General features: G+C 36.5%; 1 protein-coding gene across 1 annotated transcript in view; it reads left to right on the top strand.

The window, feature by feature from the left end:
- CNTLN (centlein) overlaps positions 1-20631 on the top strand; it is a 178819-nt gene that overhangs the window by 107277 nt on the left and 50911 nt on the right. The window contains 7 exon segments of the mRNA XM_031056874.1: positions 657-706; positions 6527-6618; positions 9448-9556; positions 9559-9967; positions 11422-11438; positions 17314-17417; positions 17419-17538. Of these exon segments, the coding sequence (XP_030912734.1) occupies positions 657-706; positions 6527-6618; positions 9448-9556; positions 9559-9967; positions 11422-11438; positions 17314-17417; positions 17419-17538 (901 nt within the window).

Here is a 20631-nt window from a genome sequence, read left to right as displayed (position 1 = left end):
TAGAAAATGTGTCAGAAAATACAAGTATAAATAAACAATTTAAATAATGTCTTTCTTTCTAGCATTTCCCAATTTGACCTTGAAACTTTAGTATTGGTATCCTGGCAACTTTATTTATATGTAATTTTATTAAATTGAAAAAAGAGTAATTCAATTTATTGTGCAGAGCTCAGCTGGTTGATATTACAGAATAAACTATGGTAGTAATATGGTAGTCCATCAGGGCTGGAAAATGGGAGGAATCATTTTGTTAATAAGTTTTTTGAATAGTTGCTAGATCACAAGTTTGGCTGGCAGTTTCCCCTGAGACAGAGTATTTATCTACCTCTTAAAAGGACTTTACGTCCTATTGGTCTTCTTTTAATCTCAAATATTTTCTTGCCTAAAAAAGATGAGCTGAAACTTCTTAGTGTATGTTACAATCAGCATTGTGTCTGAATTTTGGAAATTCAGATGATTTACACATTTTGAAAAGCTGTTGTATGAAGGACTCCTTACGTTTGAAGTAATGCTAAGTGTTGTCAACTTAGAACTAACTCTTGGGTGTTGACAACTTTATTCCCAGTAATATTTTGGTGTGGGTTTGGATTAATTTCTGAAGTTATTTTAGCGGTGTCTGTGTGATTGTACTTTTTTTTTAATTTCCTCTTTTATAGACTGAATCTTGAGAAAGAATTGGATCAGATGAAAATACACCATTCTGTAAGTTCACAATACAGGAACTATACATAGAGCAAAAAAGGAAGGGTATTTTATACCTGTGTATGTAGTTTGAGTGGGTTGAGCCTGGCTGGATGCTAGGCAGGAACCAAAGCCTCTCTATCACTCCTCTACAGCAGGACAGGGGAGAGAAAATACCATGAAGGGTTCATGGGCTGAAGTACTGTCATGGGTAAAACAGACTCAGCTTCAGGATATTAATCAAATTTAGTACTAAAAAATCAAAGGAAAAGTAAAAGCAAATATTAAAACCACCTTCTTCTCATCCCTCCCTCTTTCCCAGCTCTACCTCCCTCCCCCCAGCACCACATGGAGACAGGGAATGGGAGTTATGGTCAGTTCATCACATGTTGTTTCTCCCACTGCTCAGGAAGGGGACTCCTTCCCCTGCTCCAGTTTGGGGTGTTTCCCACGGGAGACAGTTCTCCAAGAACTTCTCCAATGTGAGTCCATCCCAAGGGTAAATCCTCCACAAACTGCTGCAATGTGGGTCACTCTTGCACGGGGTGCAGTCCTTCAAGGACAGGCTGCTCCAGCCTGGGTCCCCCATGGATCACAATTCCTCCCAGGAAATCTGCTCTGGTGTGGGCTCCTCTCTCCCCAGGTCTGCAGATCCCTGCCAGGAGCCTGCTCCAGCACAGGCCTCCCACGGGGTCCCAGCCTCCTCTCAGGCACCCCCTGCTCAGCTGTGGGTCTCCTCCACAGGCTTTAGGTGGATCTCTGCATCCCTGTGATCCTCCATGGGCCGCAGCTGCTTCACCACGGTCTGCACCACGGGCTGCAGGGGAATCTCAGCTCCAGCACCTGCTGGAGCACCTCCTGTCCCTCCTTCTGCACTGACCCTGGTGTCCGCAGAGTTCTTCCTCTCACATATTCTCTCTCTGCTCTCCTCTGGCCACAGTTACATCTACAATCACTTTTTTCCTTCTTAATTATGTTACCATGTTGCTGTCAAGTCTCATTGGCCCAGCCTTGGTCAGCGGTGGGTCCATCTTGAAGCTGCCAGGGATTGGCTCTGCTAGACATGGAAGAAGCTTCTGGCAGCTTCTCACAGAAGCCACTCCTGTAGGTCCTCCTACTACCAAAGCCTGGCTACTCAAACCCAGTATAGTAGTCTCTCAGAATACGAATTCTTTATATAAGGTTATTTTCTCTCTGAAGATTGATTCCTTTTTCATGAATGTGTATTTTGTAATCATATGGCCATACATGTGATTTGAAAGTATTTTCACTCATTGTTTGTCTACACATCTATTAAATCTGATAATTTATATGAATAAATACACATTAATACATTTGCAACTAATATGTATATTCTGCCTATTTATGAAATATGCTGATACAGAAATTTCATGCTTATTCAGACGTCTCTTTTAATTCTAGTCTCACAAAGTATCTGAATTTGAAAGTAAATCAAAATGGTGAAATTGTAAGAATTGATCATGAGTAACTTTTCTATCTTTATAATCTTAACAGTAGTTGATGGTTCTGTGAAGATAAGTCTTTGTCAGTGAGATAGGTAATATATTGCCACTGCCCCTCCATCACTTCTCTGATTCTGTGTATTATGAGCTGTTCCTGAATATTCTTGGAGAAATATTCAAGAGTGCATAATTACAGTCCATCTGGATATTGCATCTGTGGTGAATTCTTTATGCACAGTATTGTGCAAAGGAAGTAAGTAGGAGACTTGGAGAAGTACCCTACACATTCTTAGCAATAAAGCCTTACCATTCTTTATTGCAATTTTCTCCTGGTGGCTGTTTTCTATTTTTTGTGATAATGTTGACTACTTGAATGAAAAAATATAAATTTTTTCCTTAAATTTAAAATTCTGTCTTTAAAATTAGGTGGGAGTATCAAGCTGCTGAAAACTGAAAGTTACCTTTTTCTTTTGTACTATTTCTTATGTGTTGTGTTCATAGCCATAGAACTGAATGTTTAAATACTGACTTTAAGAAGCATTTCTTCTTTTTTTTCCAATTTGGTACGTCTTTGCAGAAAGAGAAGGGGAAAGATAACCAATGGTGAGAAGGAGTTAAGGGCCTGCTGAGCAATATCTGGAATTTTCCAAAAAACAATCAGATCTCCAGAACTGCCAGTTCTTGACATGTTTAGTGCTTTAACAATTAGTATTTTCTTCCTTTTTTTTGTTTTCTTTTCAGGTAAACATATGCTCTTTTAAAAATTTGTGGGTGGACGCACACTTCTGATTTGGTAATTAACACAATGATTAGCCATTCTTTTCTGGAGACTGAGAAAAATGTTTAAATTACTAGTGAAGTGTTTTAGGCAAATTTTATCTACCTTTTCCAGTCTGTGTTGTTCTGGATATCATTTAAATGAAAAGGAAATGTCTAGTAAGATTCAAGTCCAAAGATATATATTAACAAAACCTTCCTGTTAGCACAGAAGACTGAGATGATTCTAGCTGTTTCCAAATTTTTACCTATTGAAGTGTAAGAAAATAGTTGCTCACGTGTCTAAAAAGTAATTTCCCTATTGTTCCCCTTGAAAATTGAAGGGAGTTGCAGTCATGACACATGTATTGTTTGAGATTTTCTATAAGGTTGCACCATAATGACTGAAGCTGGATGTCCATCTTTGAGCATAAATGCGTGTAATGTTAAAAATCCTTGCTCATGTTCTCAGAAAGTGCATATGCCCTCTGCCTTAAAAAGACGGTTAAATGCCTTCTTCCTAAATAAAAATACAAGCTCATGTCTGTTATTTGCTGGGAGTCCAAACTTGATATGGTCTAAATACATGTCGTTCCTGATTTCAGTATGTTTTATTTTATAAAAGGAAACCTGATGTCAATTTCCTCAGTTTATGAATGATGTTGGAATTCACTTTCACCTTAGCAGATAGGTACCTGTTTTCATCAGGCATTCTAAAATCAAAGGATAAAATCTGTAAAAAGAGACTGAGCTTTCCTGTATTAAAATTGTCTCTGTTTGTTGGGTATTACTTGTGTTTGTCAGGAATAAGTAATGGATGGTTTTGTTGTTCTGCCATACAACTTATCAAATCCTGTTGGTCAAACATGAAGTGGGTCAAGGGAAAAGGAAACTCTGTTCCTGCCATTCCCAATTTCTTTCCATTCTTATTCTGTTGCCCAATTATTACTGGCAGTCATCAAATCCAAATTCACTGTTTGTGCTATTTGTGCCCTTATTTGTTTATGAAGGTAAAGGATGTGTTGGCAGGTAGTTATACCATTTCCTCCAAAAGCAGGAGAGTGGATCTATCAAATCCTATTCAGAAAAATAGCAAATGCCTTCTTAAAAAGCAGTAAACTGTTGGCCTGCTGTTTCTCCAAGGAGGCAGTTTGAAGACCTCTTTCATTATGAGACTCCTGAATATACTGTGTCCTCAGTATATATGCATGGGAATGACATTCCCTTCCGGTCTTCACCATGGTGTTTCCCACCAGAAGTTTCTTTCTACCCAGGAGCATGGGTGCCTATCATGGAGTCAGTAACACAGTGGCTTTGTGCACCATGGAGCCTTTTTTGTTAGGGAAATCCTTCACCTGGCGTGTACTGCAGGCAAAAATGTCATTCCTTTGATGGTTTGTATAGGTTTCTTTGTAAGTGACTATTAAGTGCTCTATTGTGTCTTTTTTTTTTTTTAAGGGGTGTTTTTTTCTTTGTGTAAGCAGGCTTTCTGCAAATATTATAGTGTACTATAGTTTCATAGTTCAAGTACCATTTTGGCAGCGGTGTTGAACTAACTTATCATCAGATTTGATGATTATTAATTAGGAATTAAGTTTTACATTCTAAGGCTGACAGTTAACTATGTTTTCTCAGTGGGATGTAACTGTGCCTATGTAAGACCATGGTAATTTGATAACTGAAGATAGTTGGCTTTATGACTTGTGGGTCTATTCCTTGAGGGAGAAGATGTTATTTTTTTATGTAGAAGTATGACAGGTAGAGCATGTCTTGCTGAGTAGACAGATATGATGTATTTTTCTGCTATCCTAGACAGACAGTTACAGGTGATGCTGTTTCACTGCCTCACTAACCAATTCCTGTGAACAATTACATAACAATTAGAAGGGAGGAGGGGAAAAGGGCCTTCAATGGGCCATATATTTGCTGCTCAATAGAAAGGGTTAAGTTTCAGTGACCTTTGGATACGCTTCAGTTTATGTTGCTTGCGTCTCCTTTGATAATACTGAATATGTATAGTCTTTTCTATCCCTTTTGCAGTGGTATTCTTTACTATCCGCATATAATATGTCTATTTATAGAGTTTTAAATTGCATTTTAATACATCCTCATAATAAACATAACACCTTGTGTGCTTTGATCAGTTTCTTTGACTATGGGAAATAATTTTTATTTTCAGTGGAGTACAGTAAATGCTGATATAAAAGCTACAACAGGCATTCAAATGAGTGAATATTTAGAAAAAGATGAAAAGCATGTTCGTATTATCTTTGTGTGTTACTTAAAGAATGTTATAAATGTATGCAGTACCACTGTGCTGGGGGACTGTAGTCTGAAGTAACATGGGAACTAACATATTAATATCAAGGTAAAGGTACATATTCCCCAGATGCATAGTTTTACCTTTTTCAGCTTTTATTATCTTTAGAATAGTGTTCCATTTATTTCATGAATACAGAAGTATTAATTGGCCATGACATGTTCCAAAGACAAAAGAAAGGTCTAATTCACTCTAACAAACTTGTTAGTCACTGTTTATATCAAGAGGATTGTGAATCTACAGAGAGTAACACTGTTTTCTTCTACAATTGCTTTGTTTATAAATCAAAAGTTTTTAAGTGACCTGCAGTGTCTGCTTGTAGTTTAAAATGTTGCTTCTAAAGCAGACCTCCACCATGTAGCACAGATATTTATCCCTTAAGATTAATTCTTTAAGTTCATTTGGGGGAAAGAAGGACCAAAAAAGAAATACTAATATTGTGGTACTTTTAGAGTATTGGGATTTTTTTGTTCTGTAATGCTATATTTCATATTGCAAGATGAAATCCTTCTGATGTCTGTAATTGCTCATTTCTATGAGCAGTGGGCAATTTGTGAATGCTAAGCTCTTGATTTCTGATCATATGACCATATTCTGATCATTGACCATATGTATTGGTACTTCTACACTTTTTTTTTTAATGAATAAGTCTGATTTTTAACTTGGGATTTTTAGTATCTAAAGTGTATAGCTGTGATGCTTAGATTTGTTTCGGCTGTTATTAGCTGTATCAATTTCTAATTGTTATGATTTCACAGTATTTCAATTGAATGATTTGTGTGATTTATCTAGTGAAGTACATGATCTTTAACTTAACAAAAACCGGGGTTTAAACTTTTCATCCATCCTAATTCAGTTACTGTTTGCTTTGTTCACCAATCACTCTGATCCTCCTAGCAGGGGACAAGACCTAGAGAACAAAACTGATAGTGACTGTGTAGATAAAACGGCAATGAATTCTGCTTTTAAGGCATAGAGGGAATAGTCTATAGAAGAATAAAAATTGGAATGAAAGTACAGTGTCTTTAACCTGCAGATCTATTGTACCTTTGAAAAGCTTGTACTCTGAAAAAAACATACTCTGATGCTACAGAGATTAATAATTATGTGACAGAACACTTTGAAGAGAGGTCACTTTAGAAACTGACCAAAAAGCTTGTCAAGAAAATAGACCACATTATAAATAATTACAGAAGTAAAGAATGCATTTCTTTAAAATGTTGACAGATTGTTTTAGTGAAATACTAGGTGTCATAATCTATTTTATTTGTTATATTATAGAGATGTGTTATTTATTATCTGATAGAGCCACTTTTTAAACTTAGTGAAGATAATGGGATCAAGGGTAATACTCCAAAGAGATATATGAGAGAAGTTTCACATGAGATGCTACAGAAGGTAAGATACTAACCCCAACAAACAGATCTGAATTTTAATATAAGAATTATATCTATATATATATGTGTGTGTGTATGTATGTATGTATATGTAAATGTCAGTACTCATGAATTTAAGCCATCATTTTCCTTCAAAATTTAAAAAATGTGGCTTTCTGGAATTTTGCTCAGAAATTAATTCTAGGGAAATAGCTGTGAATGTTATGTAAGATAAACATGGGTAATGTCAGAAAAAATGAAAAGAGTGTTTAGGGATGTAATGCTAAAAGCTAACAGATTATCTAAATTGTAAGTATCATTTTACCCCTTAACTTCAGAACCTTAATACCTTTGCTGGGTATTTAACTTTAGATGGTATCAGGTGTTAATCTCTGTAGAATTGAGATGGAATTGATGGAATGGAATTGATGCATAATAATGATAAATTCACTGTTGTATTTAAATTTTAGCACAGTGTTTCATGTGCAAATATTTTCTACGTGTGTGGGTCTATCACTTTTTACAGGATAGTACTATATGCATGTAGTGTTCTCTAGCTTAACAAATAATGGTAAGTATTTTATCTTTACTGCTTAACATTCTACATGTTTTGTCTCATACAGTGATGGGATGTTCTTAACTAGTTGGTATTTGTATTGATATTTGTAATATACACAAGTAGTTTAGTATGTTAACAGGTGTTCACTTAAGAGGGCTCACTTGTATTTTACCATATGTTTTGTTTGCTTGCAAAGAGAAGGCATCCTTCAAACAGTATCATGCCTTTTGTTTGTCATTTTACAAAACTATTTGTTTAATTACTTATAAATCTTTAAAAGCATGCTTAAATTGAATAAACACACATCTATAACTTTGAATGTCAGTTCAGGTATGTCTATTTATTTTTATCTGTGAATTAACTTGTAGGAAGTATGGTAATTTACAGCAGATGATGTGATTGCATATACTTGTAACACTTGCCATATGGTCAGGCAATGAAGGCTGTCATCTCGTTATTACTGAATGACAAACATCATGTTAAAATAATAACATACAGAATAGGAAGTGCTCACATTCATTTATCTTAAGGCAGAGTGAGTAATTGAAATAATATGAATGCTACCATCTGAAATGTCACAGTTTATGCTTGCTTATCATCTATATTTCAGAACTATAATTTTGTTTGCCAAGTACTACATAATTTTTATCTCTATGGATATATAGAGTTATGATGGTACCTTAGGGATAGGTGTAGAAGCTATTTATTGTTTATTTTCTTCCAGCTGTCATACATGACTTTAAGTGCTACTGAGTGCAAAAGGTTCCTTTAAAGAACTGAGAAAACAGTAGCAGAATCTCAGTTCAGGAAGATGATTGAAGAAAGATATTGTTCTAACACATTGTCGTAGGGGTGGAATGTGCAAACTATGATTTTAATTATAACCCTTTGTTTCACTAAGCATTTGGAAAAAAAATCCCTTTTATTTCTACTTTCACCCATTAACTTTATGTAGACATAATGTGTTGTCTCTTCGTATTAAAGATTTCCTATCAAACTCATGAGTTCAGTATCCAATTCACAAATCCGTATGAAGTTTGAGCAGCTCCTGTTCTAATTTGCTCTGTACATCAAGAGCTGTCATTTATCTGAATCATATCTTTAGTACCCACTTTGTACAACATTTAATAAATTTTAAAATAATTTAGGTGTTGGCAAAATGTTGTTGTAAAGACCTAAAAGTAAAAACTTACGGAAATAATATGGTTTCAGTATTTTCAGTGTCAAAGATAGTTTTGACATTTTGTATTGCTACAAAGTGTGGGAACTGGCCAGTATTTCACAAGGTTGGAAGTTCAAGTTAGCCATGCACATGCTGGTATAGCTCCTGGAAAAACAGTCTTCCCTAACAATGTACTGAGAAACATAGAACCCCTGACATATTCCTTAGTGAAAGAGTGGGGATTGAGCTTGTACAAAACCATCCAAAAATATTTCTCCAGGTATTGGAATAAGTCATTACTGAGCACAAAACTTGCTCTGATGCCCTTTTCAGGCTTCTGGGGATGTCTCATAGACTAAGTAATCACATTAGTATCTGCTAAAATTAAAATCGCCCCTTATTTCTGGAATTGTCCTTTATATAGATATTCAAGAACATCACATAGAGTCAGTTTGTTGTTAATGGACTTCAATATCCATAAACCTCAAAGGACTTCAGAAGCAAAACATAGGTATAATGGTGTTTTCCACAAATTTTTTGTGAGGAACTTGGACAATTAGTCTCTTTATTGAAACAGGATAGATTTTTCCTCTCTGTGAATAGAAAACATATACTAACTTCCATATTTTAAGGTGCTGAGTTTCTGATATCTCTTGCTAGGATTTGTTTGGGTTTTTTTGAAACATCAAATTAATATTTTATTTCTGTATTTACAACACTTGAAAGAACTTGTTGCTTCAGATAGCTAGTGCAAAATTGTCTACATTTCAGAGTAGTAATCTTTCTGAAAATGTTTTTTAAAATTCAATTAGTATGTATAACAAAATCAGTAATGAGCCCAAGATGTATCAGGAAGATTCATTAGTATGGTATACTTAAACTTCTGTGTCATTTTGCCTGGAATTTTAAGTTCTTTTACCATCTGCCCTTTGTTCAACAGCTGTATTATTGCAGCTAAAATGTTTTAATCCGCACTACATAAAGTTATTTTAAAATTAAGGACTACAGATAGCTTTTGTCCTTGCTCTTCATGTGACATTATTGTCATATAATAAGCATATCTGAAAACATAGTTTGGAGTTTTTCAAGACAGGCTGAAATATTGTAAATGCTAAAATTGCCTTTTTTAGGTACAACAACTAGAAAGAAGATTCAAAGCTATTGAAGGGGAATTAAAGAAACAGAAAGAAGTAAATAAAGATTTGCTGAATGAGAAAGTGTATTTGAAAGAATCTTTAAAGTGCAAAAGGAAGATGTAGACACAAGATAAAGAAAGCTGGGAACACTACTTAAGAGGATTTGTAAGGTAAAAAAAGAAAAAGCAGAACTTCAGTTCATGATTGATGAAAAGGAAAAAGAAGCTGCCTCTTTGAAGAGGCAAGTGACAGAAGCTAACAGGTTGAGAAATGAAAGTAAAGATTTGCTGAGTCAAGCGCAGGAGCAGAAGTGTTTGCTGGATAAAGCCAAAGCAGTGGCAATCTCTGGGTAATGTAATTGCAAGATAACAGGCACCAAGGTTAAATTAAAAACAGCCAAGAAAAAGAGCTCTTTGGGACATCATGGTGCTTTTCTCAAACAGTCCATCAAGGTTATGAGTAATGTGTTTGAGAACTTCAGTAAGGACGGCTGGGAGGATGTGAGTGAAAGCAGGTACGGCTCTCATTAACTTAGCCCTGTAGAGGGGACACTGTGCATATGTAAAGCACTAGCAAATGGAGATTGAATTTCAACTACTGTTGATTTGGTATTCAAAAAAAATACTGTCAGATCCTTTGAAATATCTTGGGAGGTCTTGTTCGGAGCTTATTGACTGAAATTTGCATGCGAAATTAGCCACAACTGCATGAGTATTTGAATAGGTGCCAGGAAACCCAAAAGAAGGCAATGCTTGATTTCTTCCAGTGATGCTATTTTCATGCAGTCATGAGGCTTGAAATTGACAGTTTGGCAGGTTGATTTAATTTGCTGGCCTTTTGCATATTCACCACTGACAGCTAAGGATTCCCAGGCAAGCCTAGTAAGTCGGTTTAGTTATCTTGTGACATGCCGACCCGGGAGGAGAAACATTTTTTCCCCTTAATTTAGTTAGATAAATTTTGAATGACCCATTTCAGCTTGCTAGCAGATGTCTACAAGCTGTTTAACATCCTTTAAATTAAGAACCATCCACACTAATTATTTCCTGTATGTTTTATGCAGTCATTGTACTAACTTTAATTGAATGATGGTTAAAAATCTTTAAAGGTGATGGTTACCACGTACAATCCCAGTCATGAATCAAAAGGCTCTCAGAAAATTCCAAACATCATATAAACAATGAGAGTTTTTGCTTCTCCTTATTATGTCCCCATATACTTGAGGAGGCAGCAGTTAGCCACTAGGTAAATAGTTATCACACCTTGTCTTTCAGGACATTGTTCTAACACACAAGCAAAGAAATTTCTCAAGCCTGTATGCCCTATATATTCCAACATACAGGAAACATGGGAAAAGAATAAAGAAAATAGAATTGTCTTCATAGGCTTTATACTGGCTCTATGTGTCATATGGAGCAAATCAATAGTGGCAAATGAAGCCTTTCTACTACTTCTCCCCATGCAAAATAGGAGATTCCTGAACACAGTATCTAGAGGGAGAAAACAAATTAAGAGCCATGTAATTAGTCAGTTGTTGTCATTAATGTAAATCTTGGGGGTTTTTTATGTATAATAAAATACTGCAGATCTGATTTTAATAAGAAAGAAACATACATGTTTGCACATATGGAAACATGTATGCATGCTATAATTAGTGAGTATTTAATTTGCTGTGTTGTTCTCTTTAAGAAAAACGTTGAGCAAGCACAGCGTCATTCCACTTATAGTTTGAAATGAAAAGTATTTACATAGCTTCACTTGTGGCTAGACATAAATACTGCATTTAATAATTGTACAAATGTTGGTTTAGAGAATTCTTGTCGTAGAACAGTGAATATTGTTGAAGTTTCAACAACTTAGGGAAGTATCTTAATTTAGTTTCCTCTTCTGCTTATTAATAAATACCATTCTTTATTACTAGTAGCTAGCTCTGAGTTTTTAAATGCAAGCCTTCTGTTTTCTAAATAGAACGTTCCTTAAAGCAGGTGAGGGAAATGTGTATGTAGTTAGAAATGCTCTGTGGCTGCACAACAGCCCCTTTAAACCAATGCACTGATTTTGTTCTCATCAATCAGTGAGACATACCAATGTGTCTGGACAGGTTTTAAAAAGTATAAACGTGTTTATGTGTTAACTCTTCTCATCAGTTTGAGGACTTTTCTCTGGTTAAGTAAACTGCATCTCTAAACCATGGATTTTTATGATGATGTAATGTAATTTGAACTCATTTATGCTGTTTTAAATACCTTGGTTAAAAAAGTAACAAATCAAACTAGCCTTCTGTTTAGGGATTCTTTCACTAATCTGCTCACACAAATGATGTTATATAGCCCCTGATGTTATATGGGAGGATATATCCAAGACTTCAAAGTAGACTTCCCTGAATATAAGAAAGCAAATGATAATGTGGGGTAAGGCAGTGAAAAACTGGAAATTATGAGCACATGGAGTGTAATTCTAGTAAAAATTCTAAGAAGATTTAAAGTTTCAGATCCAGTTTCTCTGCATGGCAGGAATCTCAGTTAAAGGATTAACAAGTTTGCAGAATTTAAGAGCATTCTAAAGGGGTGCTAAATAGACCTTTCACTGAAGTGTGATTTCTGAGTTTGTCTCAGTCAACACTATAAATAAAGTTCAAGTGAAACAAAATGTTTTTAAGGATTGTGCATTTATTTGTTATATTATAAAATGTGAAAATGAAGGAAAGTAGAAATTTAGTAGTTTATGAGCCATTCACATTCTAGAAGTACAATCAAGTGTTTTTTCATTTATTTCACTTCTGTGAATTGTCACAAAAGTTGTCTTTTAAGAAGCAGCTGAAGTCTCAGGCCTCTGCATTGTAAAGTGAGATTGCATTGACAAGAGTAGAACTTGATAAAATAAAAAGAGGTAGATTTTTGCTTTATCGTATTTGTAAAGTTTATTTCTATGTGCTTATGCATTAACTCTGGAGCATTTAATATTTAGCTTGATTTTGGTTTTGGTATTTTTAGGGGGGGGTTGTTTTTGTTTTGGTTTTTGTTGTTGCTGATGTTTGGGTTTTTTTTTATTTGGTTGGGTTTTTGGTTTTGTTTGTATTTTCCTACATGTTTTTGTTTGTATTTTGCTTTCCTATATGTGCTGCTTTAGTGACTCTGAAAACATTGACCCACTGCCAGACAGAAGTAAACAAGAAAAAAAGCCCTCCAATATGCTTCATTTAGAAGTCCAAAGTGAGCAATATTATAAAAAGGTATATATTGTTTTGTTCTCATAGGTGGAGTTTTGGAGTTTAATATTAGCACTGCTGTCTGCTCTTAATTAATTTGACTCTCAATATAGAAGTGAAAACCTGTTTCCAGATATTCAGCGGGTGGATTCATTATATTTTAGAATATTTTCTGAGACAGTAAGTCTGCTGTCATGGATTCACACTGTCTAGATGCCAGGCATCCACCAAAGCCTCTTGGTCTCCCACCTCCATAGCTGGACAGCGGAGAGAATATATAACAAATATTTTGTGGGCTCAGATAGGGATAGGTAGTGATCAGTCATCAAATACTGCCATGGGTAAAACAAACTTGAATTAGACATATAAATTAAATTTTTTACTAACAAAATCAGAGGAGGATAATGAGAAATAAAAGAAGCCCTTAAAAACACTTTAATCCCAAAGCCTCTCTATCACTCCTCTACAGCAGGACAGGGGAGAGAAAATACAATGAAGGGTTCACGGGCTGAAGTACTGTCATGGGTAAAACAGAATCAGCTTCAGGATATTAATCGAATTTAGTACTAAAAAATCAAAGGAAAAGTAAAAGCAAATATTAAAACCACCTTCTTCTCATCCCTCCCTCTTTCCCAGCTCTACCTCCCTCCCCCCAGCAGCACATGGAGACAGGGAATGGGGTTGTGGTCAGTTCATCACATGTTGTTTCTCCCACTGCTCAGGAAGGGGACTCCTTTCCCTGCTCCAGTGTGGGGTGTTTCCCACGGGAGACAGTTCTCCAAGAACTTCTCCAATGTGAGTCCATCCCAAGGGTAAATCCTCCACAAACTGCTGCAATGTGGGTCACTCTTGCACGGGGTGCAGTCCTTCAAGGACAGGCTGCTCCAGCCTGGGTCCCCCATGGATCACAATTCCTCCCAGGAAATCTGCTCTTGTTGTGTTATATACTTTTACAACAATACTTCTACATAACAGTAATGCATTATACCAGTTACATTACTACAACATCTATATCTTCTTGCCGAGGCAGTCACAACACAAAGACCTCAAATGTCCCATTATTACTAGTTGGTGGCTCACCTACTTCTAGGTGTCTGATTGGTAGAAATCAGGTCTAGACCTCCTTGCGGCTTTCACCTGCCCCTCTCAGCTACACCCACTCCATCCCAGAGGGTCACAGTTGCCCTATACATTTTGCAGCAATACTTATACCTTACAATAAACATTACAACAACATTACAGAGTCCATCCCCTCCAGGGGCTTTTCCTGAAGCACCCAGCCAGAAGCATCTGCAGCTAATCCAGCAGCAATCCAATGAAAGATATTGCTGGTAAACCGCTACAGAGCCCTGGCATGTCCACAGGCTTCAGAGTCCATCCTCTCGTTGTGATTCTCTTCTTCTGGGGCCTACCCTCTTCTGGAATTATTCATCCCCTCCAGGGGAACTCACCATCTTCTCCTGGTTCTTGCAGCAGCCATCTCCTGGTCTTTGCAGTAGCCTCCTCCTAGCACAGCCTTCTCCTGCTTCCTGCAGTCTCCTCCTGCAGTCTTCTTCTGGTTCTTGCAGACTTCTGACTCTGACTCTACCCTTTTATGCTACTTGTTCGTAATTGGTTACAGGTGTGGTTCTTAATTGGCCCCAGCTGCAACTCATTGGGGGATAAGATTACATACTGTGCCCCCCTACAATTCTCCCTACATGCTGTGGTGTGGGCTCCTCTCTCCCCAGGTCTGCAGATCCCTGCCAGGAGCCTGCTCCAGCACAGGCCTCCCATGGGGTCCCAGCCTCCTCTCAGGCAACCCCTGCTCAGCTGTGGGTCTCCTCCACAGGCTTTAGGTGGATCTCTGCATCCCTGTGATCCTCCATGGGCCGCAGCTGCTTCACCACGGTCTGCACCACGGGCTGCAGGGGAATCTCAGCTCCAGCACCTGCTGGAGCATCTCCTGTCCCTCCTTCTGCACTGACCCTGGTGTCTGCAGAGTTGTTCCTCTCACATATTCTCTCTCTGCTCTTCTCTGGTCACAATTACATCTGCAATCACTTTTTTCCTTCTTAATTATATTATCATAGAGATGCTATGAGTTCTAATTGGCCCATGGTGGGGCCGTCTTGAAGCTGATAGGGATTGGCTCTGCTGGACATGGAAGAAGCTTCTGGCAGCTTCTGGCAGAAGCCACCCCTATAGCTCCCCCGCTACAAAAATCTGTCCATACAGACCAAATATACCTATAGAACTATTTGGACAGAAGTGTGAAACATGATTTGAAAATGTAAAGTTGCTGTACAAACTAGTGGTGCTGTTTCACAGTCCAGGCAAAGAATGCCACAGACATCCCATTGAACTTTCTCTCGGTGAGAAGCACCATACAGAACAGGCTGACCTAACCCATAGCAGGGAGATAGCAACACTCTTCTCTCCCTCCCTTCTAGCTAAATGGTGTGCTGACTAATCAAGCATAAACATCTCTCAGATTGTTTGTTGTGCACTGGACAAGTTTCTCCATCTTAGACAGATACTTTTGACACTCTCTGTGTCCAGAAGATTCTGTCTTGAGAAAAGTATGCTTTTAGCCTCTTCTTAGCCTATTTACATGGATTGTCTGGGATTTAAACTGCTTGTCTCATTGCTAACATCTATATGCTGTTTTCTCACAGAAGAGGGCCAGCTGGTTGTGTCCCAGGTCTTAAGAGGCTCCATTCAATCTGTAACAGATGACTCATTCTTGGACTTTTTTACAGTGCCTAATAGATTTTCCCTCCTATGTTTGTCCAAATAAATCACTTAATGGAATTTTAAACATAAGCAGATATTTTTATTTCTTAGTTCAAGAAAGAGAATACTGAAACACTGAACAACTTGCTGCTTTTAGAGAACTAGTTTGAAATTCAGTATTTTGAATGGTGATTGTTATAACAGAGTTTGAAAAAAGATTGTTTCCTTAGTTTCCAAAATTTTACTCCAAATGCAGACTCTCTGGTCTTGTTACATATTCTTGATGGTGTTATTTCATCAATACTTTTTGATGAAATAAACTGAAAAAAAAGGAAAATTCTTAGCCATTTATCTATTGGTAACAATACATAGTTTGACTAGGTGCACATGCTATATATGAAGATCTGATAAAAGTGTACTACTCCTGTTAATCTCCTATTCCTGAGTGAGGACATACAAGGCAGGGAACCCAGGACACTGTCCTCTCTTCATTGGTAGTATAGCACAGCCACTGCAATTTCTGTAGGACCTGTATTTCATTTACTCTCTGTTCCTAGTGGAGAAGATAGATACATTCTGATAGACATTTATAACTGACTGGTGGAACTGAAGCAGACTCAGGAAGTGTCTGGAGAGCACTAAGCAGTTAAATATGCTTCAGTAGAACTCCCCTATTCAGGAAAAGAATTTGAAAACATGGTTTATGAGTGTGAAAGAAAGTATTGCACAAATGTTTAGCATTAGTAGTTGGGAACACCAGTATTAACAGAATTCTTTAATACATCCAAAGGATTTAAGGACCCTACTGGTGGGTATTCTCATACAAAGAGAGCCTAAAGATATTTCTGAAGTCTTGAGCTGTGCAAGGGATTGGAGATGAGACCATTTATGATACAAGGACTTGGTCATTTTTTCTCCACATGGTAGGAATATACAATATCAGCAGAGTTACTGTAACTCTCTTGCAACTCATACATTTATTAGAACTGTGGCTTAGAGTGGAGATCTCAGTCTTTTTGCTACAGATGTGGATTGTTTGCTTGTTATCTGCTGAGAGCTCAATTCCTGGTTTTTCAAATTGTGTGGTGATTGTACTTATCTAGAAGTCATGGCTAAGTTATCCTGCAATGTCAGCAGTTTGTTCAGTGCAGTTAGTAGAGAAAGTGTTGGTCTTTACTCTTTTAAATTTGCTTAACAGCTATTTTATATATTAATATTCCCAAAAATATGTTGCATGATGTGACCTAGAAATTGAAATCTGAAAACTTAAAAAACTGGAGAAAGATTGCAGTGTTCCTGATCAAAAGTGTTTAAATATACACTGAGCATTTAATAGCTACTAAATTAGTACACAAACCCACTGACAGTCTCTTGCAAGATTTGCTTGTTTGAATTTGTGTGTTTTCAGATATTTAGCTCATTATTTTAAGGCGAAATTCTTATATAAAAAATGACTGTCAAACAGCATCTTTTCACACAGTTAAAGTTAGGTTTTACTAAGTCCCACCTAGTGAATCTACTGGCTGATATGAGGTTTTTCATTACCTTTTGTTCATGTTTGCCACTTGTAGCCAACATAGCCAATGAAACAAATTAAATGTGTTTTGGTTTAGACCTTAAAAAAACCCCAGCCTGTTAATAAGACACTCTCGCCTCTATTTTTGATAATCTTAATCAGAAATTGGAGACACATGTAACTTCCAAATCCTTGTTGATTTTGCATTGTTGCCACTTAAGGAAAAGCACAACATGGAGTGTTTATAGGTTGACGGTTTTATGTGTTTTATGTTTTTATAGGTCGGTTGTTAATTTACCAGTATACTTATTAAGAAATATTTTGGATATTTCAGGAGTGTTTTGAAGGGCCAAAACAAAATCAGAAATCATGTTACTTATGATAATTTTGTCCATTTAGTAATATGCCATTTTATGTTCAGTGAGCAGAGCAAAAGGGAGAAATATCACTCTCCAGAAACCAAGCTACTCTGTTACTCTATTGCAGGAAAAAATTAAGCCGCTGCAGAGGCAGGTAGCTGTTGCACAGAGGAAAAAAAAAGACAGCGGTGGCTTCCATTAAAAATGTTAAACAAACCAATGAAAAATTAACAAGTCAGCTACATTTGGCTGATCAGAGACTTCAAGTTAATAAACTGACCATAGAGGTAAAGTACTTTTCATTATAGTGTCTTGCAATGTTCACCTTAATTCTAGTGCAGTTCTGTGAAATTTTGATAGCATTGATTTTTTTATATTTTAATTTATTATAGTCAAAATTATGAAATATTATATATTACCATGGTTTGTGTGAGACACTTATTATGTGCAGATGATATTGAGGCTAGTGTATCAACGCAATTCATTTATCCTTTTAAAAATAAAGTGGTCTTCATGCTGATTTTTTACATGTATTCAAATGAATGAGATAAATTTCACTTTTAACCTGTGATCTGCACACCTTCCTGAAAATCTGGTGAGTCCAGAACTAGTACCTGTTCCTCTGTGAAGAACGGGCACTGTCTCCATACACCTCAAGACAACTAGAGTTTTCTTTGAAGGGGATTCACACCCATTCTGTATCTATTTAATCCCATCTTTCTCTGTTAAGGTGAAAAGCCAAAAAACAAAGTTTATGGAAATAGAGACTAATAAAGTATTTTGTTAACAACCCAAGGACACAAACTTTCTTCTCTGCTTCAGTCTTCATTTCTACCTAATCCTTTTCCATGCTATTACTCCTTTCTGGTTTTCCCCATTCTCATGTATATATGTATTTTGTGTTAATCTGTATGCAGCTCCTCAGCTGGAATTCTTTTCTGTTCATACTGTAGTGATTGGCCTGCCCTTTATAGAGCTGAATCAACAAACACTTATGCAGTTATTGTCTCCTGTTGGTCACACACACATCCTGCTTCCAGAATTATAGTGCTACAACAGATGGACTTGCTGGAAGGAGGCAGACATTAAAAAAGAAATCAAATCCCCTCCCCCTCAAACTTCTCTGTGTTTTTGTCTTTGCACAGAAGGCAGAAGCAGTATCAGGAGCAGCACTTTTCAATTTCTCAGGACTAGAGAACTGCTAATTTCTAGAGGAGGGAAAACTTCATTCCTGTTACTCATTTTGCATAACTATGTATGTGTAATGAATTGTTTAAAAAGAGTTTCCAAGATCATTGGAACCAGTGAAGATCTGCCTATCTTACAAACAGTGTCATAATATAAAGTTTCATGGACAGTATAAACTTCACAGGGAGCTATATGTGTAATTTAGCAAAAATGTTCTGATTTCTCAGACATCTTCATGATTTGCCTTCCTAAAAGACTACTCCTTAGGTGTCTGTTGAAGAGCAATGTGAGAAATAAAATAGAAAATGCTGTTATCAGGGAACTGTTTTAAAAAAAAAAGGAAAGAAAAGAAATGGGATGAACAAAATTTATGTAAAGATAAGAGCTGCTGTAATGGAAAAGACTGACTAAAATAAAAATAGCATTGCTTTAAAACTAAACTGGTTTTCTATCACTCACTTTTTCTGGAAAGTTTAAAAAAAAGGTCACTGGTCTATTTAAAGGGCGGTGCATTCTAAGCAAAAATAAATAAAGGGTGTTTCAGGTACTCAAGGAAAAAATCTTTATTAGGCATGCACATTTTTTTCCTTCTCAGCAAATGATTCAAATTCCCTTTCTTACAACTAATTACTCTTCAGGTGCCATACTAGTGCTACCAAGTGGGAAATTTAAAGCAGAGGCTTGGGCTACTTGCCAAGTGAAAATTAAGGAGGTAAAGAACCTACGCAGTCACTGCAGGGTACTCTCATGTTTTAGAGAGAGAACCCTGATTCAGACAGATCTAATGGTTCTAAAGCACACTTGTGTGGGGGACTTGTATGGGTTGTTGTTTTTGTTTGGTTTTTTTGGTAAGAAATACTGTCTAGAAGTGAAGTTTTAGGATACTGCAAGGGAAACAATGTTTTTTAAGGTTTTAGTTAGTACTTTTGTTACTTTAGAGTTTAGAATTTTCTTGAGAGGTAGAGGGTAAAAAAAACACAGTCAAATAATGGAAAAAAAAATACTGACACAATCTCTAGATTTGGAGAAAATCTTAACTACTTCAGAAGTGCCAAAATTACTAATATCCAAAAATAAGCATCTACAGTTGACTGCCATAAACATAAAGTTCTGGGTAAACTTACATTAATAGTGAACTTCTGGTCCTAGGCTAAGGTAAGTTTAGCAGTCTAGCGACTGTTAACGTTAACATCATGGCTTGGACAAGATGCCATTTTGCCTGAATTTATCTAAGAAAAGAAATGCTTTACCAGACAAGGACAGATGTTTCTTCAGTCAGTCCTTCATTTTAATCTCCAGGGTCTCTAGAAGATCAACTCTAGATTTAAGATTTAAATATTCCAGATGTTCATTTTGAGACAGATTTTACAGTTCACGCAACCTAAGGACTCTCTGGTATCTGCTGATTTTCAGAACATACACATGCATGGTTTTGTATATTTTTCTTGAAAATCCACCCAGGCATGTATTTAGTCTATATTTGTCTGCTCTTAAGAGTTCAGAATTCTGGATTTAAGTTCTGGTTTTGTTTGGCCTTATAAATGCTTTGCAGTAATGTAGATATCTGGCTTTGTTTGATTTCTGCAAAAGCAATTCCTTGCATATTTAAAAAAAAATGGCTGTTAAGTGACTGCACATGTGAGAATCAACACTTGCATTCCCCAAGGATTCACACTAACACTGAGTCAAGACCATCTGTACAAGAAGTACAGTAGTTACATTTTGTTATTGGTGTATAGTAATCACAGCTGGAGCAGATACTTAATGTGGAAGCCATGGTATTTATTATTTTCTTAGTTTCTAAGAAAAGCATTTAAAAGAAATTGTTGGGAAAAATCAGGATCTTTTCTCTAAGGTTTAGTGTTCCCTCTACTAATTTCTGTCATTGAGTACTTATAAGAAGAGTGTTTTATTGCATACAATACAGTAATCATAATTAGTTTTATGCAGTGTCATTCTTGTGGCAAAAATCCAGACAAAGTATATATTGAAAAAGAAATTAAAACCATAGGCAGTTTAAGTCATTAGTGCTTCTCTTAGTCATGTGAAGGCTATTCAAATGTCCACTGCTCAAATGTACCATATTTTTGCACTTCCAGTGTTTCTCAGATGATGTCATAGGAAAGCTGCATTTCTTTACAGAATACTGTGGGCAATTGCATAGTGCCTGTGTAAGTCTACTTCAGCAGGTA

The sequence above is a fragment of the Geospiza fortis genome, unplaced genomic scaffold, assembly GCF_000277835.1.
Source record: "Geospiza fortis unplaced genomic scaffold, GeoFor_1.0 scaffold12, whole genome shotgun sequence".
In the NCBI taxonomy this organism is placed as follows: domain Eukaryota; kingdom Metazoa; phylum Chordata; class Aves; order Passeriformes; family Thraupidae; genus Geospiza; species Geospiza fortis.
The sequence above is the reverse complement of the archived record's forward strand: the minus strand, read 5'-3'. Positions and strand labels throughout refer to the sequence as shown.